Below are 24,151 nucleotides of genomic sequence, written 5' to 3'. Positions count from 1 at the left end.
GTGATTCTTAAGTTGACAAGGTAAAAAATTGTATTATATTGATTCACCCCCCACCCCCCCTCTCGGTATAATATGGTTCTTATCAATTGGTATCAAATTTAGGTTCTTCAAATATAGCTTAATCATTGGAAGGAAGATCATAAGAGCATACATGGCAATAGAAACAATGAATGATGTATTTGGAAGGTGAAGACAACTTTGTAAAAGGAAATAAAAAGATGGATTCAGAAGAAGAATATGACAAAGTTGAAGGTCAAGTTGATTTGGAACAAGAACTCATTTGTGCCCTTAGTGAACTAAAAAAGTTCAAGAAAAGAACATGAAACTAAATTTGCGAATCCAAAAATTTGAAAGAGAAGATGATGATTCCAAAGAAAAATAATTATAAGGTCATAAAGAATTAAAAAAATTATTGACTCAAAAGTGCAACTTGAAGAAGTAAAAAGAATGAAGATTGAAATTTCAATTGAAAGCAAAAAAACAGAAAATAGTGAAAAACTTGAGCTTGAAATTGTTTCCTTGAAGAAGAAATTAGAGAAAACAAGTGCTCAATTGAATAGAAGCTTGAAGAATAAGAAGAGTATGGAAATATTAGATGATATTATCAATAGCCAAAGCTAACTTACAATAAGATTAGTATTGGCTATGAAGAAAGTCAAAGTTCAAAAGCTACACAATCCTCAAAAAAGATAAATGGAGAAAAGAAAAAAAGCTATGAAGATGTCCTCAAAAGTCCTATAAAAAATGAAGGTAGTAAGAAGAGTAAATTCCCACTGAAACCAAGCACTCCTAAAGTTAACATAGACAATTTTAGAAGATCTTTTCTTCCAAGGCAAGCATAGGTAACTAGGTTTTATAACTCTTTCTTTGGTTATTGCTTTTCATGCAAACATTTTGGTCAAACCCAAGTGATTGTAGAGCACATGTGAGATTAATTATGGTTGGAACAAAAATATGTGTTCTTATGGGTGGACAAGTAAGAACTCTAAATCATTTGCTCAGTGAGTAGATTATAATGGCATATGCTGCAAATGCAACAACTATGGGCATTAAACAAAATTTTGTAGTTTTCTTGTAGAACCTATATAAAGCAAGAAAAGGGAAACCATGGCTAAGCAAAAGAAACAACCTACTAAAGTTTGGAAGATAAAGCAAAAGAAAGAGAAGGAGAAATTTATATGTACGCAAACTGCACTTCATACACGAGGTATAATTAGGTCCATAAAGGGAAGTATGGATTGAAGGGGAGCTAATGGTTGCATTGTGTTCCAACTCAGTAAGAAGACAACTCAAAAGATGAAGTCTTACAAAATAAAAGAGAATAAGATGTTTCCTATAATCTATTTGTGGATGGTAATGTGATGAACATCATATTGCCATTGATTTCAAAATAGGAGACAAATCTATTGAAAAAGAAAAAAGATGTCATTGATGTCGAGAAAGTATTATAAAAAGGAGATTCTTTATGAGAGTATTTGCCATTCCTTTGCCATTGATGTCAAAGAGGGAGAGTTAGAGAAAGGGGGGTCAATAGAGACAAGGGAGTATTATGTTTTTGATACTCACATATTATCTCTATCTGAGGTAGGCATCAACGACAAAGGGGGATATTGTTGCAAATATTGTTATCATTGATGTTGAAGGAAAGGAATTCATATTATTGTTATTGATGTCAAAGGAGAACTAGTGAAAAGATGATATGAGGGCCCACCTTGATAAAGAAGATGCTAGTTCCTAGAAAGAGAAATGTATTAATCACGAGTGTGCTTCCTTATGTGGACGATATACCAACGTCTCATAAACATAACAAGATGAGTTCTAAGTGCAAGCATATTTACCTAGTATTGTATAAGGAGAAATTATAATGTGATGTTGAATCGCTATGGATACATGTATATGCAACTTTGTGCAATAAGGCTACACTTCAAGAACTTGGAAGATGAGATAATAGCTACTGAGGTTCTAAATTATTATTAGGCACTTCTAAACTGCATTTGGCTTAAATTCATGATATGGTTGGTTTGGATTACCCAGACTGGAATTTTGTAGAGAATGATATGATCTATAATCTGCTTGATCCATGGGTATAAACACAAGTCCATGTCTAGATTTGAAAATAAGAATATTCATATAGCAATGATGTTTTAACTAGACCTACCGCATCGATCAAAATGTAACTAGGTTTATTGAAAGAAGTGACAAAGGTAATCGACCAAGCATGTGATAACAAACTACCTCAGAAATGCCACAATAAGATAGAGATGATGTGCAGGAACCTCATAGAGAATGATATATTATATTTGATGGGAAAAATACTTTAAAAATAAATATATCTTTTTTCCATGAAGAAATAATGGTAGTCACATAATTGATTGAAAAGTGATCACAACACTGGTCATTGAAAAAGAAAAGGTTGTTAATGATATTCGTGGAAGTGATGAAGATATTTTGTGGAAGTTGAGGTGGGAAACAAACAATGATAAATAATAAGCAAAATGAAGAATAGCAACTAAGTTAGTCAATTTAATTAAAGAGTGTGCTATGCAATTAAATAAATAAATATAGTTACAAACTAAAATAAGATTATAATTACAAAAGGCGGAGACTTTGTATGAAGAGGTGTGTCTAATGAAAGACAAGATATAAAGAGTAAGCCATTCATTGAGATCTAGGGCAAGTAGAATAGAGGAGTAAGAAAAGATATATCAAGTAATAGACACAGACACACACAGACACACACACACACAGACACACACACACACAGACACACACACACACACACACACACACACACGCACGCACACGCACACGCACACGCACACACGCGCACGCGCACGCGCACGCACACACACACGCGCACACGCACAAGCAAAAAGAAAGAATAGTGACTAACGAAGTCAATTTAATTAAAAAGTATGCTATGCAATTAAATAAATAAATATAGTCACAAACTAAAGTAAGATTATAATTACAAAAGGTAGTGAGTGACTCTTTGTATGAAGAGGTGTGTCTAATTAAAGATAAGATATAAAGAGAACCATTTATTGAGATCAAGGCAATTAGAATGGAAGAGTAAAATAAGATATATCAAGTAATAGAGTGTGTGGATATATATATATATATATATATATATATAACCTTCTTTATCAAGTTGAGCCCTTATGTGAAGAATGTACCACATAAAGAAACATAGCAAGATGAGTTCTAAGTGCAAGTGTTTTTACCCGATATCGTCATAGGAGAAATCACATAGTGTTGTTGAATCGCTATGGATACTCATGTATATGCTACTTTGTGCAATAAGGCTACACTTCAAGAACTTGGGAGACAAGATAATAGATACTAAGATTCTAAATAATGAGTGAGCGCTTCCAGATTGCATTTTTTTCCACATTGGACTTTCATAGGGAATGATATGATTTATAATCTGCTTGATCCATGGGTATAAACATAAGTCGTCGTCTAGATTTTAAAATAAGAACATTCATACAACAATGATGAAAATGTAACTAGGCTTATTGAACAAAGTGAAAAAGGCGACCAAGCACATGATTAACAAACTGCCTCAAAAAAGCCACAATAAGATAGAGATGATGTGCACGGCTCTCACAGAATATGTTATATTGAATTTGATGGGAAAATTACTTTAAAAAGAAAGATATATTTTCGTCATGAAAGGAAGCACGCTAGTGCCATCACTGATTGAAAAGCGATCGCAGCACTAGTCATTAAAAAAGAAAAGGTTATTATTGATATTTGTGGAAGTGATGAAGATATTTTGCAAAAGTCGAGTTGGGAAACAAACAATGACCAACAATTAGCAGGAAGAATATAAGGAACTTAAGCAATTAAATAAATATAGTCACTAACTAATATAAGATTATAATTATAAAAGGCAAAAACTGTATGAAAAGGCGTGCCTAATGAAAGACAAGATATAAAGATAAACCATTCATTGAAATCTAGGGCAAGTAGAATGGATGAGTAATAAAAGATATATCAAGCAATAGAGGGCGTGGTGCTATGAAGTGAGCATTCAAAAATAGAATATCATTCAAACTTTGGAGCACGGTTATAAAGCATATTGGTAGGAATATTTGAGGATATTTAAGGAGAATAGAACAGGTTTATGAGGAATTTGTTAAGACTCTATGGGCAGATATATGATAATCTTATGAGCAAATGTGTGATGATCTTATGAGCTGAGTTGTGAAGGATTTATTGCAGATTATCAAAGTGATTTAAGGCAGAATTATAGCAGGTCTTTTAAGGTGATTTATATCAGATTTCAAAGAAAATTTGAATAGATCGGCTAGAGCAATTTTTTAGGAAGACAAAGACTTTGTTGTAATTGAGGTTGGTGCCTCCTATCGAAAGAGATTGGTGTCTTTTGCTGAGTTGGTGCTCAGTTGTGGGGATCGGTGTCTCCAAAAGGTTGGTGCTTCCGAAATTTGTAGAAGTGTTCTATATAAGCAATACTTTGTTGTGATTTTCTCTCATAAAGGTTTCCACGTAAATTGTGTGTTCTTGTTATTGATATTGTGCAATTGATGTTATCGTGATTGTTAAGTTGAAAAAGTAAAAGATTGTATTATATTGATTCACCCCCTCTCAATATAATAATGTGTTCATCAAATACACAAACATACATCTCCTTTGAGAAAATGCTATGTAAAAATTTATAGATTGCTATAATGATTTGTTCTAGTTCATGTCTTCTTCTTTGCCTAATCTTTTGTCTCCATATTGCTTCTGCAGTGCACATATAACAAATCTATGTCCCCATCAAAAGTATTGTCCCCCAAACCCCTTGGATTTGGATCCAGTAAACGACTTTTGTAGTGGTGATCAAAGTAAGTTTTTATAGCTTGACGGTTCACCTAGCCTCAAGATGTAGATTTTCCTTGAAAATCAATGACACTCGAAAGCTTTGAAGCTTGTGTACAAGTTTCTTTGGAACTCTATGATTGCAATACTTCATGTCACAATGATGTTTAGCAAAAGGTTGAAAGGGGCCAAGTATAAAAAGGAATCGACTATACAACTTCTCAATTATTGAAGGCACCAAGCTTGGCTTAGACATGGAGATGCAACTCCACCCAACCAAAAAAAGCATGTAGGATTATTACACTACAAATTTGCCATGTTGTACAATGCATATGTTGTCAACAAGATCAGAGTGGTAACCATTGGTAAATGTCACCCATGGAAAATGCCTAGTTGCCTTGAAGTGTGTAATTCTTTTTGAATACCGAAGAAAATTTTACAGTTCAAGTTTTCAGAAACCATAAATACTTGGTTTGGGTAAAAGCAAAGTGTCTTAACAAACAACACCTTATGGCTGCTTAGGTGGAGAGGAGGTCCCCATTGAAGAACATGCCAACTATTTGCTTGCAGCTGAGTAATAGCACTATGGTGACATTAACATAGAGAATCAAAGCTAGTTCCAAATGCTTTCTACTAAACTTTATGACTATTTAAGGAGTTTTTGAGTCTTGTCATTGCTTTTACTTGTCTTGGGCCTACTTGAATAGCATTGCCCTTTGTTAGAGCTAGTAGGAGTTAGCTTTGCTCAAAACACATGCTTCTAGTTTTTGGGTGAGATCAACTTATCTAGAAAAATGATCTAGCATTTGTAAATCATCCCTTTGGATGTATATCAATGGAAATGTTGGCATTTTCAGATTTTTGGCATTTTGCATATAGATTGCATTAATGATATGTCGTCATTGATGTCAATTGAATCTTATTGTTGTTATTGCTATTGTCTTGTAACTGGTATGATAAACCTTGAGGAAGATGTAAATTGGTATATGGTAGTTTGTAAGTTGAACCGGTGTAAAGGGTTAAACCTTTCTATGTCATGTAACCGGTAAACCCTACCAGTTGTTTTTTGTTAAACCCTAACCGATCAAGTTTGTTGGTTTAAGATCTAATGTTGAGCGGTAATGATGGAGACACGTGTGATCATTGAATGAGGATTAGTTCAGATTGATTTGGCGCGTTTGTTATCTTGGAAAGGAGCAAACTGGATTGCATCTAATGCATAGCGCATGATGAGTTACAAAGTCCAATGAAATGGTGATCATGGAGCGGTTGGAATTTTCTTGATTAATGTGAAAAGATTGTTATGATTTCTAACGATCAAGATTGTACCGACTTGTTTGTAATCTAGATGATGAGAATTAGGTTTTTGTTGTATTATCGACCTAGTTGATTTGTATTTAAGGTCAATGATATTGTTTTGTTAAGAGTTGGCAAAGTTGACAAGATTGGCAGAAACCAGTTCAGTGTGTGGTTGCCTAACCGGTGGATGGATCTGCAGTTTGAGTAAAGGCATATTGAAGCTTAAGAAGGATCTGATCAAGCAGATGTAGTGCTATTCAAACATATCAAGAAAACTTGTTGTTTTCTAACAATTACAACAGAAATTGAAATCCCCTAATCGGGTAAGCTCTAACAAGCTTGGTCACTTTCTAAATCCTCTAACAAGGTGGTCCATTAGTTTGGATTCTCAAATCCTCCAACGAAGTTACTCCTAACAAGGTATTGTGTTTTTCATCAAGGCATATTCGTAAATCCCTTAACCGGGTGATTCCTAACCGGAATTAGTTCTTAACAAGACGTATTTTAAAAGCTTTCACAGACTTGGCTCCTAACAGGGCGAACTTCAGAAGAGTTCAAATAGCTATCCTTGTGAGTCTCATCTTACCGTGATTTTTACCTATTTGGATTTTCCATGTATAAATATTTGTGTCAAATGGTGAATGCTTTTGTGGTTATGATCTTATTTGTCGATTTGATTAACTACTTAACTATTCTGATAAGGCATGATAATTGGAAGCATTGAGAGATGAATATGTTGACATATGATTAAGCATTTTTTATGTTTACAAGATTGAAGTTGTTTACTGTTAAGTTGTCATAACAGTCAAACCGGTTGATGTTGGTAGTCTTTGAGATATTATCTTGACTGAGTTACTTGTTGATGATTTTATTTTCGAGTTTGGGAGTTTGTATCAATTTTTTAGTATATTGATTCACCCCCCCACCTCAGTATTCTACCGGATACTTATTCTTTCATCATACCATCAGGAAATAGTTTATCATTTTGAGAGAAATATGGCATTTCTTGGGTTAAAAATAAATCATAGGATTCTTTTTTTTTTTTACTGAAGTCCTTACTGCTATTTATTTTGAAGACATTTTTTACCAAATGATTTGGAGCACCATACTTATGCGTAACATGATTTTACTTTATTTTGGGTAGCCTGGGGTGTCCTCGCAACCCAACCAAAAAAGTGCACCCTTAAAAAAGCGAGTTGAGGCTAGACTAATCCTTGGGGTGATGGACACAACCCCCAAGTGCCCACCACCGGGTTAACCAAAGTGGTGAGTCAGACTCAGAATGTCACAAACCTAGACTGGTGGCCTTTGAACAACTGTGCCACTCCTCCAGGCTCATGTGTAACATGATGTTACTTACAAGGTGTGTCTATTATTTCTCGATGCCTACCTCCTACAATAGTATGGATTAAGAGTAGATTGCACCACCAACTATAGTTCACACTCTCATTTTAATTAGGCTTGTGAATCATCTTTGCATTTATTACCTAAGAACATAGATCCGCGGAGTTTCCTAACAAGGGGATTTGGGGACGCAAGGATGGGTTTCAAGGACTAAAGGACCAAGGACCTAAATTAGGGAATGGTGAGAGGACGGCGTTAGAACAGTGCTGGGTGGGTGGTGCTGATATTAAAATAGAGGCAAATTGAAATCTTCAAGGCAAAATCTGCAATATAACATCTCTGTGAGTGCCCCATGAAAGGCCAACTACTTTTCACAAAGTTGAAGGTTGCAATCAGTATGTAATGGCATGTGTCATATAGCAAGTGACCCAGCAGCGTCCTCGCCAGAGGTGGCGGAAGTGGTGGTGTTGTGGGGGGACATTTCCCCCAAGCCCCCAAGTCTCAAAAACATCCCCCCTATAGGGGACACGGGTTTCTCTAGGGAGGATGCGCCCATGTGGAACACTGCCTTAAAATGACCATCTAGTTCCTATCAATCGAGAGCACTTCTTTGAAGCCTCTACCTTTACCCCTAATAATAGATTACATCAATGAGCTTGATGATTTTCCCAGATTTCAGAACAAAAATGTGACCTCTATGTAGAATCCCTCTTGGCTATTAAAAAGCAAACCAGGTAAGAAGATTCTCTGTTTCTACATTCTTTATCACCAACAAGATCAAAGCTCACTAAACATATTTCCATGGCAAAGATCACACTAATGAAAAAAATATGCTCAAATGAACTGTAAAAGAAAAAGGCATTTCACAGGTGCGCTCATGATATTCAAAAGTCACAACGGGATTTAATATAATTGTAAACACTCTGGCATATTGTTTCTAAACCATTCTATATAACACCTAACTAAGCTTATGAGATTAGATTAATCTCCACATTCTAGAGTTTATCATTGAACATCCTCAACTATCACATAATATTGCCAATTGATAGAGCAAAGCAATACAAATTTAATTGTCATATCATTTTATTAATCAGCAATACAAATTTAATTGTCATTAAAATATGTATCATTTCATTAATCAGTCAACAGAAGAATGGGTTCTTGCACAACCACAAGAGAAACTCGTATTCTCTTGTTGTTCAGCTGTCATAAAATTAATGGGAATAGGATACCATGTTCAAATGCCACACTCATGGAAATAAATTAGTGTATGTAGTGCTAACCTAACCCGAGATTTGGAGCTGAGTTTTATAATGTAAACAGCACCGAATGTGTCTATTTACATACAAACATATGCTCTGTAACAATAGATGTGGATTTACAATTTTGAAGCTCTCAATTCATGCTTCAAAACTGGGCGAATGTATTCCTCATACCCTTTAGGCACAACAGACTCGTTCAGAGGATCCTTGAAAGCTTCTTCATACAGATGTGGATAAACATTTCCATCATATCGTCCAAGTATCGATCCCAAAAAGTGATCTGTGTAATTAAATGCATCCACCAGAGCGACAGCATTTGGGCGGACCTGTAAGCAAGGATACAAACATGGCTGAATAAAAATTTGTGAGGGAAAGTTATGTATGCATGCATTAAGCTAAAACCTATGGTCCTTCAAGTCAGCAAACCTGGGAATAAAGAGCACGAAGCTGATCACTCGCAAGTTTTGATTGTTCATTTGTAAGGTAACCAACTGAAAGGAAATCACCACGATGTTTGTGCAATAATGACAATGAATACACATTGCACAACATCTCAAGCTGATTTTTCACCCCCTTTCCTGGAATGTCTTGCTTTAGTTTCTCAATAAACCTACAAAATAGTAACGAGTATTAGTTATGAATTCTAAAGTGGCTTACTTTTTACTTGCAACAAACCAATTTTACAGAAAATCTAGTATAAAGTGCTACAACAAATTTTTTTCAATATTCCTTGAATTCAACGACGTACTGGATCCAGACAACAAATATGGAATCACTCAAAAATTAGGCTCAACATATTAAAGGATTGGATCTAAGAGGAAATTTGAGAAATATAAAAAATTGTGTCATATATCACTAGAAGCGAAAAAAATTGTAAACCTTGTCTTGTAAAATAAAAATTGGCCACACGGTCTCCTGAGATGCAGCGAGCACAAGTAAGTCTGGAAATGGGTTTTTCCAGAGGGCCGTGGCTATGGTAAGAAGAAACTGTCAAGTGGTAGTCCAAGATAATCTTGAAAACCAGAAAACGGACAATATCTTCATCTAAAGATGCAAGTACAGAACCCTGAATCTCAAAGGATGTCCTTAACTATTAAGGATTACATACCTTGAAGGGTGTCGAAATACTGAAAAGACCCCTATCTAAAGTATCAGTAGCAAGAATAATTGTGTAACATGGTAATCTTGGTGTTCTCTACTTGTAAGAAATCAAAGAGTTCAGATGTAAGTGATCGATATATTCATCATTACCTTATGCGTAATCTTGTGGACATAAAGTGTAACATAGTAATCTTGGTGTTCTCTACTTCAAAGAAATAAAAGAGTTCAGATCTAAGTGATTGATATATTCATCATGACCTTATGTGTAATCTTGTGGACATAAAGTGTAACATAGTAATCTTGGTGTTCTCTACTTGTAAGAAATCAAAGAGTTCAGATGTAAGTGATCGATATATTCATCATGACCTTATGCGTAATCTTCTGGACATAAAGAATTATGTCACAACTCTTTCTTCTCTTGAAATTAAAGAGATCTTTTGAATTACTTTTAGTTTTCAATACTTCATAAAGGACAATTAATTATAAAAATGGCATTCATATAGGTCAAATATTGTTTACAAAAGCTTTCACCTAAGTTATTAGAAAACACACACATAATATGTTAAAAATAAAGAAAATTAACAATTATTGCAACGTTAAGTACTTAATTACTATCAAAATAAACAAAAATTAACAAAGGTTTAAAGGTAATTGCTTTTTAAAGTTTCAACAAAGTCCAACAAGGGTTCAAAATGGCCTAGAACCGACATTTATGAGTACTCAAACCATCTGAATAATGTTAGAATACGTAAAAAGATTTGATAACCCAAATCTAGTGCAGAATATGCACACTCAAAGCAGCTCTCTTTTTGCCCTGATCTCTATATTTATTTGACGAATAACTCAATAATCAAACCAGCAGAACAATGACAACTTTGAAGGATCAGAAACAAGCACATGATTGCAAAACAAGAAATGGCTCAACACATTATGCATTGACCAAAAAGATAACTATACATGAATGAATCAACGAGCTAGATGAGTTGATACATAAATAGAAAAGAGAGGAGTCAAATACAACCAATGAGAAAAGTAACTCCAACTACCCGAAAATAAGTGAAATTACACTTATGAAAGAAACCACCTATCCTCATAATGACCCACTTACTACTACCTAAGCAAGCTAAACTAAAACTAAATGGCCTACACTAACGCCTCCTCTCCTTAAACGTATACCTTAAATGTGAAAAAAAAGGGGTACTGATAAATGAAGCCTAATGAGGTATCCATATGCATGGAAATTCTCCCTAAATAGAAGAAACCTCTAACCCAATTAAAAAATAGATAAGCCTCTACTCCACACCAAATAGAGAAAGAGAAGACCACACCAAAGCAAAAGGAGAGAGAGCCCTCCTAGTGGTAGTATCCTACACCCCCAACAAAGATCACAATTGAAGAAACTTGCTTTCTATAAAAGTTTTGATGAAGATGTCAACAATCCATGAATAAGCTCCCAAATATAATGCATTTGAACCTACGTTCTCGGTTCATTGATGGTGGAACATGTTTTATAAATTTGAATAGGACCCTAGTTGTCAGAAAGGATGAAACACCATCATCTAAACTGATACTAAACTTGCTAAGAATGTACTGAATCAAAATGACCTTAATGGTGGCATTCACAACATTCAATACTCAGCCTCAAAAGGAAAATACAACGTTCATTTTCTTGACCTTTGTATTTAATGTTCATTGTCTCCAAGTGCTCCTAACCTGATTGTCTACTGTCCATAATGTCCCCTTTATTTTGACCTTAGAATATAATTAAATGATTAAAATTTACATTGTCGAAAAATAAATAAAATTTATGACGACTTATTTTAATTAGTCAATAAGGTCGTAAAAGTAACTTATGTCACAGAAAAATATGAGAGAGAAAATTTATTATTTCCCAGGCTAAAGTCAAAAATTAAGAGGAGAGGGAAATTTGAAAAGTATTCTAGACGTTTCTCCAGTTGGTTATAAAAGAGCAGTGTGAGGCTCATTTCAGCATGCTTGGTTATTTCTCGTTTTGTTTTGGAGAGCTTCTTGGAGCTTTTAACCCTAGGATGAAAACCTTAAGGGATTGTTGGTTTTGATAGTGAGACTATCTGCCCTAGCCAGTGTCGGAGGCTTCATTCAGAGAACTAACAGTGGATTTTATAGCAGAGTACATTAAATTTGTGAACTCACTTCGAGTGACAAATTTCAGTGGTTTGTATTGATAATATTTATGTTGGGTATGGCATATTATTTATTGCTTGGATATTTGTCATGCCCCCGCCAAATGGGTTAGCAGCCCTTAAACTAATGCAAATCAGAGTCTTTTAAATTTGGAAAATTTAATAGAGATAGCCGACTAGCATAAATGCAAAATATTTCACAGGCCACATTCCAAAGGTCGACCAGGGTTCAAATAGCCATTCCATATCAGGAGCTGACCTAGGAAAGTAGCAATTCAATAAGGGTTGACCAAGACTAAGAGAGCAGCGCTTGAATAAGGCCGACTAAGATTAATTAAAAAATATTATGGGCAGCGCTCAACTTTGGAAGGATGCAACTCTTCAAAGGCAATGGGTATTGATGAAGAGATGTGAAACCCTCCACATGAAGACATAAATAGGAAGACAATTCATTTAATGAATGCATCCATGGAAGTGGAAATCAAATGATCAAAGAAAATAAGCAGAAAACGAATTAAATAAGAACTGGAATTTGATACTAGCAGCAATTCTAATTAAGAGATAAATCTGATAAATAAGTAGAAATTATAACTGTACTTTCTTTCTAGGCTTCCACAAAATCTAGATCACCCTTATAAAAGTGTTTCAACTCTTCAAATCCAATTACAACTACCTTCATCTTTGTCAACTAGTTTCTTCTTCTACTTAATGTGTATGCAACCTTGTTAAATTTGTCACTTTTATGCTTCAACACAAACGTGTAATTCCGCATGAACTCTACCCACCTCATGTATCTCTCGCTCAACTTAAATTGGCTATTCAAGTATTGTAGGGCTTGATAGTCAATATAGAACACAAATAACTTTGGCAAGTAATGTCTCCACTTCTTCAAGGCTAAATTGTAGCGTAGAACTCTTGATCATAGACTAAGAATCTCTTTCTTGCATAATTCAAATTCTAACTGAAATATGCTATTGGTCTCCCTTCTAAACTCAATATTGCTCCTATTGCAGTTCCATTAGTATCACAATCAAACAAAATATTTTATCAAAATTAGATAAGGCTAGCACTGGTTGTTCTATTACCTTTTGCTTCAACAATTCAAAATGCTTTTGTGCTCTTGATGTCCACTTGAGTTCCTTCTGATCTCCCTTTATTGTTTCTATCATTGTGTGTAGATGGTATTAGAACTCTTGATGTCAATCCATTAAAAGATCTCAACTCTCCAATGTTTGTTGGTGTTGGCCACTCTACAATTGCCCTTACCTTCTCTAGATCCATCTTTGGTCCTTCCACAGAGATGATAAATCCCAAAAAGACCAATTCCATTTGTATGAAGCTACAATTCTTGATGTTTATTGACAACTTCTCTTTTCTCAACTTCTATAATACTTTCCTAACATTCCATAAATGCTCCTCTTTTGTTCTACTAAAAAAATTAAAAAATCATCCAAGTAAACAATGGCAAACTTACCCAAGAATTCTTTTAGAACTTTGTTCATCAACCCCATGAATGTACTTGGTGTGTTGGTCAACCCAAAAGGCATGACTAACCATTCATATAACCCCTCATTTTTCTTGAATGCAATCTTCCATCCATCCCCCTCTTTGATTTTGATTTGATGATATCCACTCTTTAGGTCAATCTTTTTAAAGTCCTTTGCACGACTAAAACAATCCATAATGTCATGCATTCTAGACAATGAGAATCCGCACTTAATAGTGATCTTGTCGATGCCCCTTGTGTCTTTGCACATACTCCATTCTCCATCCTTCTTTGGCACTATCAATGTTGGTACCACATAGGGGCTTAAACATTCCTAGATCAACCCTTTTCTCAACTCTTGCACTTGTCTATATAGCTCTACATTCTCTACCATAGTCATTCTATGTTCCGCTTTATCTAGAAAACTAGCTCCAAGTGTTAGGCCTATATGATGACTAATGCTCTAGACTGGTGGTAGCGCTCGCACATTCGCCAATACACTATCTTGGTATTCTATCAACAGTTCAGATACTTCCTTCTACAATGGTTCTTCTTTCTTTGTGGTGGTACTTCACTTTGATTGTCACACTTTCTTGGAATTAATGTATAACATATATTTTCATGTCTCAATCCATCCAAAAATTTCCTTCCATCCACTAAACAAATTCTTGCATTACTGCACACTTCATTCTTACACTCCTTTTGCAAAGTTGTCAAGATATGCTTCTTGACATTCACGATCACCATTTAGGTGTTACTTCTTCCATCATGAATTGTTTTTATATCATTCTGCCATGGCCTTTCCAACAACATATGACATCCATCCATTGGCATAATATCACACAATACTTCATCATGGTATGATTTATGTGAAATTTCACCAAACATTGTTCACTTACTAGTATCTATAATCAGCTTAAATGCAAGTAATCCTATAAGGCTTTGGTTGTTTTATCCTTTTCAAATTCAACTTCCTTGCTATCTCCTTAGAAACTAGATTATAGATACCACCACTATCAATGATAACTTACAACACTTCCTCCTGAATTGCATACCATTCTAAACATATTGTTTTTATGCCAATTCCTCAATTGTCTTAGTCTACAACAAAGCTCTCCTCATGACCAATGATTCACCCTTCTCAAGTTTTCCTACAGATCCTACGGATCCAATAGGCTCTTCCTTCGCATATGTCGTTCTTGCATTATTCTCCCCTCATTTGTTGATACTCCCTTGGTAACAATCAAATGCTCAATATCCTCCACATTTGAAACAAGTTCCTCCTAAAGTCTTCTTATCAAATCTCCCTCCCATCACTCCTCTAGTATCCTGCATTGCAGTAGGTGTGGCTGCTTTCCCTATTATTATGGTGGGAATTCCTATCACTCCTCCCTTAGAAGCTCTCCCTTTTCTCATCATTGTGATATGGGCTCCCATACTTATTTTGCTTTACATATGGTCTCCTTTCACTGCATGCTGGTTTACTTCTTTGAAATCTACCTCCACTACTTGTCTACCTCAGTTCAGATCTTTTATTTAACTTTTAGCACAAATAGGTACGCATATTAAACCATTGTCATCCTTACCAAACTCAATTCTTCTTGAATGTTCTCTCTACGGCCATTAATGTACCACACAACTTTCTCCCAGTTGGCTTCACTATGTCTCGTTCTAATTATCATCTTATGGAACTCTTTAAAGTACTCCTTCACTGTCTTCTGCTTTTTCCTCAGATTCCACAATCTCTTCAGCAATTCTAGTTCATAATCAGCAAGTATGAATTGATTCTTCAACTTTGTCACCATTCTATACCATCTTGTGATTCTTTCTTTTCCTTTCCTACTTCCATCTAATTAAACCTTTTTCCACCAAATAGCAACATGTCCTTTCAACTTGGTTTTTGCAAATCTAACCCATTCTAGATCAAAAGTTTCTCATACTCAAAGTACTCTTCCATATCATTTATTCAATCAATTAATTCCTCAAGATTCAAATTATCAATATAGTTAAAGATTTCAATTCTAAGCCTCTTGCCAATTTTGGAAATGAGTTTCAACATCATCACCTAGTGAGTTTCTTCATCTTGATATGCTATAGTTCCCAATTCATCATCATCACTCATCCTTGTGTCTATGGTTTACACTGAATTTCCTATCTTCTTCAACAGCATCTAATCGAATCTTCATTGTCCTTATTGACTCTAGAATTTCTTCCACTCTTCCAGCAATATCGGCCATACCATGCATCCTTCTTGGTGGCATATTTCTAAAATTTGGTGCAATTGTCTCAGGTCAACAATCTAGCTAGAAGGTTGCAATTGCCTCACAATTAGCTCAGGACAAAAACTTGTCGACTGCCTCAACTTGATGACTTGGTCACCCTTGGATCTTCCACAATACCTTTACTTCCACATGATTCAAAAAATCACTTGAATACCACTTGATGCAGTCACGAATGGAGGGTCCAAAGAAAGGACATCCCAACAATGTAGCAGAGAGTTAACACAACGGAAATATCATAGAACAAAAAAGAACTTACTGATTTGGCATAACATAATGATTAAAAGGGTTTATTGGCCTGCCACATGCAGATTACATATTTGCTCATAGGCAACCACAAACTTGTTACAAGCTTACATGCAGATCATGACAATGGGACTCAAAAACCACTCATACTCAGAATCCTTTCGAACTCTAAACTCTCTCTAACTATCTAAACTATCCAGTTGATTAATTGCTTCTCAATGAATGTAAGAGATGTTTATATATCAGTACCAATCTCTAGGAACGATCCACTTTGGCCGCAGGTTGTCCGAAACTCGACGTCCTACAAAACACATAGGTCAGCCTAATTCTAATGATAAAGCTACAAGAGTTTAAGAAAAATTGATGCAGTTCCAATGAAAGGTCCTTCTTGTAGAATATTGCCTTGTGAGTTGTTGGGTTTGGTGTCGCAAGGTATGGAAAGGTTCCACAATTTTTGCCCACTTAAGTGTTTGACTATTTTGACTATGAACTTTTAATGGCGGTAACTTCCAATAAACTCATCCAAAGCTACTGAAATCTAGATATGTCATGGATGAGATATTGTTGAACTCTAGATTCCTACCGTGAGCCAAATCAAGTAATGCAGTGAAATACAGGAAGGTTCACTGAGATGCTCTTGCATTAGTTTATCCCCCCAATCTTTGAAACCAAGGGTTTGCATCCTTAAATTGATGGTTTAACACAATTCTCAATTAATGCTAAACAAGCACCTTATTTTACAGTAGTAAAGGTGCACAAATTCCAATGATTTGTTTCCCCTTCAAAAATAACAATCATAAATAAATGAAATCCCCTCTCAAATAGCCCTACCTTGTCTTGTAACTCCTCATTAATTTATTGTCATATAATCTTATTCTAAATTTATCATTGAATTTATCATGATGAAATTATCTAGTGCCCTGAGGATTACAAACCCTTTTATAAAAACCCACTCCCCCATATGCTAGAACTAAATCTAATTTTATTATTATTTTATTTATTTTGTCAATTTCCCCAAGTCGTGGATACTTTATTAAAATATTTTATACCACCATCAAGACAATAAGGATAGGCCTAAATAAGCTAAATTAATTAAACGAGAACATTACAAGGTTAGCTAATAGAGGAAAACTAGGGATGGTAACCTCCCTCTACTCAATATAATCATATTGTTTGTAGTAATTCTAAAATGGCTCAAATAGTTGAGGAAGAAGAAAGGTGTAATGTCCCCTTTTTGAAACAGGATTTAATAATAAATAATAATAAAATTAAAATATGAAAAAATAAAAAATGAAATAGAATATAATTAAAAGATTTAAGTTTGATGAATGGTCAAAAGGCATGAAATGAAGAATTGTGACTACCTCAAACATGCGATACAAAACGGAGAAGAGTTCATTTGAAAGGAGATATCGAGATAGGAAGATAAGGGCTTACACCTCAGATCTCTCTCAAGGAGAAATGTATTAACAAGAGTTTACACTTTAAACATCTTTTGAAGATAAGAATACATTAGTATATAAATAAACAAATATAAAAAAATCAATGAAGTTGAGACTCAATCTCAACTAGGGCTTCATTCTCCACCATACCACGCTTACCTCGAAAGTACACAAACTTTACTCTGGAGAGAGGATTGGTGAGAATGTTTGTTGTTTGCTCATCAGTACTAATGTATCTTAACTGAATAGCGTTCCTTTCTACCATGTCTCTAACATAGTGATACTGATCACTAGAGAAACCACCTTGACATGGTCCACTCCCTCTGAATCAATATGACCAAGATCCTCGGATATCAATTGAAGCACATCCTCTTAGTTGCTCCCTCTGTCACAAAAGCATCCCCTGCTCACATGGGCCCAATCATAGAAGATATCTTGCTTCTGAAGACTCTCATCATCCGGTATGATCCTCATACGGCTGGAAGTGCTAAATCCAAAGCCACCATGGATCTACTATCATAAGATCGAGCCCTAGGCAGGAATATGACCATCCTGAGATTTAGAACAAAATCTCCTTGCAGTACGCTCCCTCTCACTGGAAGAGCCTTCTTATCTCAACTTGCTTCGTAACCCTAGATGCTATCATCACCTGCACAAATGCCTCTATGGCTTTCACAAGTGAATTGTTGCACTTTTGCAGGTAAATATTTGTTTTATAAAAAATTTGGAAATGCAAAATCTTAGAATCTCCACTAAAGTCCTCTACATATTCTTCCTAAATTCCAATCTCTTCATCACAAATAGAACTTCAAAACTCTATAACCTGAAAGCAACAGGCTATGATTCTAAAGATGTCATGTATGTAAGGGACAATTTTCTCATAGTAAATTGAAGAAATTTAAAAAACAAGATATCCAAATGCAGTTTGTCGTAAGCGGACATCTACTGACAATGTTGTTTCACAAATAACACGCATAATGTAATTGCATGAATTAATAACTACATATGAAATTCATGAACATTATTCAACCATAAAACTTATCTCTTTTAAATTAGAATATGAATCCATCTGCATCCTTTTGTGGAAGAGTCTCACTAACATCCGCAACGGAAGCTTGAGGCATAGTCTCGGTTGGAAATTTCATTGCGTAGTGACCATATTTGTCACATCTGAAGCATTGGATTTCTGAAATATCCTACCTTCTTTTGAAGTGTCCTTTCTTACCTTTCTTCTTTGAGGAATGAGAGGCAAGAACATGAATATCTTCATTTGTAGAACTTTGACCAATGCCTCTTGTGACCAATCTTGACTCTTCTTGAATGCAGTCTATCTTCAATCGATCAAACTTAGGAAGTTTTGATCTTGCGCTTATCCCTTGAATAAATGACTCCCAAGATGAAGGGAGACCATTGAGTGCCAACATGGTTAACTCTTTGCCCTCTATAGTGTGTCCAATGGTAGAGAGTTAATCTCTCAATTCAGTAATCCTCATGAAGTATGAGGTGATGAATTCTTCTTTCGTCATTTTGATGTGGTGAAGTTGTTGCTTTAATGCAAGAGCTCGACTTGTGTTGTTTATCTCATACATCTCCTCTAATGCTTTGAACATGCCATATGTTGTCTTCAACTTGGAGATAATTGGCACGATGTGATCTTTCACCAAGTCAACCAACATCTTCATTGCTTTATGGTTCTTTCTCTTCCATTGAAGCTTCTCATCCTCTTTGGTTGGTTCCGGTATGGCTTTCTTCACAAATTCGTCTAATTCGTTTTCACCCAAGGCAAGCATTAATCTAACCTTCCAAGATATGAAGTTTGATGCTCTCTCAAGTCTGTCTTCAACTCTAATTCCATTCACCATATTGATGTTGATAGAAGTAGTTGAACTTGAAGACAATAGTAGTAGATAACCTTGCTTCTACAAATCTGATCTGATCTTTGCTCAAGCCTGCTCTGATACCATGTTAAATTTTGGTGATCAGATTATGTTTACAAAATATTTGACAGTTCCAACTGTAAGTTCGATCTGCTATATTAATGATGATCTGTGGGAGAGAGATATATCATGTTACAAGGAGAAACTCAAGCTGATTGCTGTTTGAATAATGCAGACTTGAAGATGACAGTGAATTCGCAAAGGAAGGAATACGATCTGCTGACAATGCGTAATATGCTTGTGTCTTCAGTACAATGTATTGCTAATATGGACTGCTGTAGATGATGGGTTAAACCCGATATGTTAGATGTGAATGTATATTGTTTCTTATGTCTTTTTCTATCTATCTGCTAATAGAGGGAGAGACCGATACTATATACTCAATAAGATGTCTGTTCCAAACATCACGTCTTACTTCAAACATCATGCCTCTCCCCTCGGATCGGTTATGCATTGATCAACACGTCTAATGACAAGAGTAAGCAAATACGAATTATCATTGAATCGATTCACATCTTAATCGATTCATTTATAATATATTTTAATTATAATTTTATCATAACTAATTGGTGAAACTAAATTGTCTAAGGCTGATTAGGCCAATTAGACAATTTAGTTGTCTAAGTCGGCTTAGTAATATACCGACCAAAGCTATCACTTCAACAGGAAAGAAGGACAATATGTGGAACTAGTTGGCCATAATCTCCCCAATGTTTGCTTGGGCTTAGGAGGGATTTTAATATGGTTAAAACTAGAGATAAAGTCTGGGAGCTCCAATATGGGTAGAAAGTAAATGATTTGTTCTTCTAGTCAAGAATGGAGAGAATGTTAAATCTCATTGATCCCTTCTAGAAAAATAAGGCTATCAAACATAACATTTGGTTCACTTGGTGCATTAATCAAAGTTGCTGAAAAAGGTGTAGTCTAGCCTATATAGGTTATACCTTATTAAAAATTATTCATTATGTCTCTCTACTAATTATAGGAAATGTGATGAGTGCTTCTCTACATTTTTCAGTCCGGCATTGTATTGAAATTTATGCTACCTATAGTTGGGCCTCTATTGTTCACATTTCTCACCTTTGAAACAATGATTGCTCAAATAGTATCTTCTCTATTACAAATATATTAGGAGGATTGAATTTCTCTTCATTGTAAATCTCCTTTTGAAATGATGAATTTCTTAGATTTTATATGAAAAATAAGCCAATGCAAAGAAGTAAAACTACTAGGAAGTTGCCAGAAACCATTGTTAGAATTGACGACAGAATGTAAGATTTCTTAGATTTTATGTGAAAACTAAGGCAATAAAGCGAAGGAAAGCCACTAGGGAATTGGAGGAAACCCTCACTAGACTATAAGACAATTTGCAGGTTTACACTAGTAAAGTTACTCTCTAAGGGATTTTGGTTCAGTCAAAGTATGTGTTTGGATGTTATTAATCTTACTTGTCTAAAGTAGATTAAACCAGGATCTAGAATAATGTGGATTGATCGTGAGGATAAAGGTACCTAGTATTTCTTTAGGATGCCAAAAGGCAAGCATTCTAGGGAAAAAATTGATGGTTTTGAGGATGAAAGGGTAATTTGCTTTGACCTTGAGGAGATCATAGGGCCCTATTCCCCTTTTATAGTAACCTATTTTCTTTTGATGCCATTGATGCTTCTATTTACGTGAGTAGACAGCAAGATTGTTCTCAACAAACTTACTAAAGAAGATGTCTCTAGGCTAGATGATATACTCCACTACTGAAACTAAGTTAGCTATTGATTCCATGGAAGATGATAAATCTCCTAACGTTAGTCCCTTCTTAATTATATAAAATGAACAATAAGTAGATTTTTAGATATCTCTTGGTTATTTATAAGGAACCTAGACTGATGGATCCTCGTGTTAGGGCATTAATGAAGGGATAATCAAATTCATCACCAAGGACCCAACCAAAGAATTAGTAGCCTATCACTCTTCTCAATGTGTCTTATAAAATTATGGCTAAAGTTCTACTTGTTAGACACTAGAATATTCTAGCCAAGGTTATTTTGTACACTCAAAGGGGGTTTGTTTGGTCTAAGTTTATCATAGATGCCCAACTCTCAATTGGGAGGGGTGACATGGGGAAAAGATTTGACAATGAATGTTGAATGGCTCTACTAGAATTCAAAAAGATGTGTGACAAAACTGAGTGGGCCTTTGTCAAGATGATATTGAGGATGCTTGGGTTTCAAGAGATATTTCATAGAATGCTAAAGGTGTTGTTTATAGATGCTTTAACCCAGCTTGATGTCAATGGTTTCATAACTGATACAATTGTCTTATAATGATCATTAGATGAGCTTTCCCTTTGGCCCCAGCATTATTTGTGCTTGAAGCTAAAGCTTTGCAGTTTTACTAAGAGATTTTTCTACTGCTTCCTATTAAAGAAAAGAAACTTTATAATAGTTCTAATTTGTGGGATCTTGAATTTGCTGGTATTTGCTAGTAACACCTCCATTTGCTGGTTTGGATTGTACTACTTTGCAACAAGATCCAAGATTTCTGGTCACAAGTTGATGGCTTGCACTAGCCTAAGACTCCTCATTGTTTGTTTTCGTGAGGATGGATGGGAGTGGGGCCGTCCTACTATGATGGTAAGGAATTAGGATATTCCTTTTCCTCCCTCTTCTCCTACTGACACATGGAAGTGGGTCTTTACAAAGACTGATAAAAAAGTTTCTAAATAAAAAGCACATATATTGTCTCATTCATATAGGTTCCAAGAGTGTCAAAAAGTGTATTCTTCCTATAAAATCTATAACCCTTCTATTTGGTTGTTCTACATTCCCATGAGTACAAGTGAGTGGTGCTAAAATTGTTGTCTTCCTCGCAAATTAGATGGTATGCAGATTAAAATACATAGAGCTTCAAGGCACTAATTTGGTTATGTTTAGTTTATAACAGTCAATTATGTCATTAGGATATATTTAGAAATATTATTTTATTATTCAGTTAAGTTCACTTTTCTTAGTTGGCAATCTTATCCATTATCGAAAGATCTTTGTAATCTCTTATTTAAGGAGACTTTTGCTCCTTAGTTTGATATCAAATATTTCAATAATTTTATGAGCATCATCCCCTTCAATCGCTCTTGGGACAATTTTCAATCAAGACAAGGAGGTTTTGAATCTTTGCAAGTATCTAGAAAGATTGAAAGTTTGTAAGACATCTTTCAGCTAGCCGAAAAAAGTTCTTAGGGCCAAGCATTTGTCAATGGTTTAGAGATTTTTGTTGGAACTTGCAATAATAAGCATTCGTCGCATGTCAAAGGATGCTCTAATACATGGTGATTCTCTAATGATGTGCAGTCCTTCGTTGATGGCTTTCATCAAGGACTCATTTCTTGAGAGGAATTAAAGAGAAATTCATGCCTACAATCTCTCATGGAAGAACTTATACTATACTTTCCAAGTCCCTTCAAAAATTTACTCAGCTTGTCGTTCTCTCCTATAATACTGAGATTTGGGACAATGTGAAGTTGGATGAGAGATTTCCTTATCTTTAAGTTTCTCATATGACAAGCTTTAACTATCCCAAGAGGTATTTGAGTTTTTGATAATAACTGAGGTCTTGATGATTCCCAACTACAGCTATAAAGAGAAGGTTCTATTTGGTCTTCAAGCATTGAGCCTAACAAGGTTGTAAAGATGGATATTGCTCATCCATAAGCTTGTTGCGGGATCTACTTGTTAAAGTTTTTTAGTCATTGATGTCAGTTTCTTTTTTAATTTAATTGAGCTGCTTGAGTAGCTTAACCAGTTTGAGCTGCTTGACATGTGTGTGTGCATACTTGCTGGAAAAGTATGTTCTTGTCAGCAGCTTGTGCCACTTCAGCTCTCCTCGTCATATCACCATGTCAGCCGCTACAGCCAAGTCAACTTATGTGCCACCTCATTTTTAAGATTTTTGGGCCCCAAATCTCCTTTGGTTTGATTTTTTTTTAAGAGCTGCATTGGATATCTTTTTTGGTTTTAGTTTGAGCATGAAATTTAATATTATATTCGTTATCTTTTCTCTGCCAAAAATCTGTATGCTGTGTGTGTGGCATCTTCAAGGCTGCGTTATTGATGTGTTGTGCGTGGAGTTGCCATTTTTCTTCTAACATGCATTAAGAATCCAAATAATAGTGGCTGCCGATAATTAATTTTTGGTCTAGTTGTGGTGGCAGAGAGAAATCGTGGGAGAACCTAGTTTTTAAATCTGGATGATTTTTAATGCCTAACGGCAGCAGTCGTTGTTAATGACCACGATGGTATTCGATGCCGAGAGTGTAAGAAGCGTAGTGGTTCGCCTTTATCTGCTCTGAAGTATTTGTGGCTGGGCATTTTTTATCAAACCATTCTTATTGGAAGCATATCTGATTCTCCTGGGGTCATGTCTTGAAAGGAATTGATTGAAACCTATCATGGAGATCTTCCATCTTTGAATACAAGGCTTGATTTTTTTTTTTAACTTTTTCTGGCCGAATTTTTGGGTAACGGAAGTTTGCCTTACGCTGAAAAGATTCTTCTTGGTTTAATACTCTCCTTGATGGAGTATGGATGACAGCTGGATATATGTCGAAGCAACTTTGAACATTATTTGGTGAAGACGACTCTTCTTTAGAGCGATATTTTTTATTTTTAAATTATGGTTTTGGATTTGTGAAAAAAAAATAGATAAGCATGGCATCGATTTCCAATATCGTTTTTTTTGGGGTCTCACTGCATTAAAAATCTTCTAAGTATGGTGTG

General features: G+C 35.2%; 1 protein-coding gene across 1 annotated transcript in view; it reads right to left on the bottom strand.

Annotated features, from left to right (window-relative positions):
* Positions 1-8,529: 8,529 nt before the first annotated feature.
* The window catches only part of LOC131075658 (peroxisomal acyl-coenzyme A oxidase 1), a 211,182-nt gene continuing 195,560 nt past the window's right edge, over positions 8,530-24,151 (bottom strand). Inside the window, exons 13-14 of the mRNA XM_058012499.2 lie at positions 9,159-9,342; positions 8,530-9,058 (exon numbers count right to left, since the gene is read on the bottom strand). Coding sequence (XP_057868482.2) covers positions 8,849-9,058; positions 9,159-9,342 — 394 coding nt within the window. The 3' untranslated portion in view covers positions 8,530-8,848. The remainder of the gene's footprint in view (positions 9,059-9,158; positions 9,343-24,151) is intronic.

This window comes from Cryptomeria japonica, chromosome 6 (assembly GCF_030272615.1).
Source record: "Cryptomeria japonica chromosome 6, Sugi_1.0, whole genome shotgun sequence".
Lineage (NCBI taxonomy): Eukaryota > Viridiplantae > Streptophyta > Pinopsida > Cupressales > Cupressaceae > Cryptomeria > Cryptomeria japonica.
This window is presented reverse-complemented; position numbering and strand designations above follow the sequence as displayed.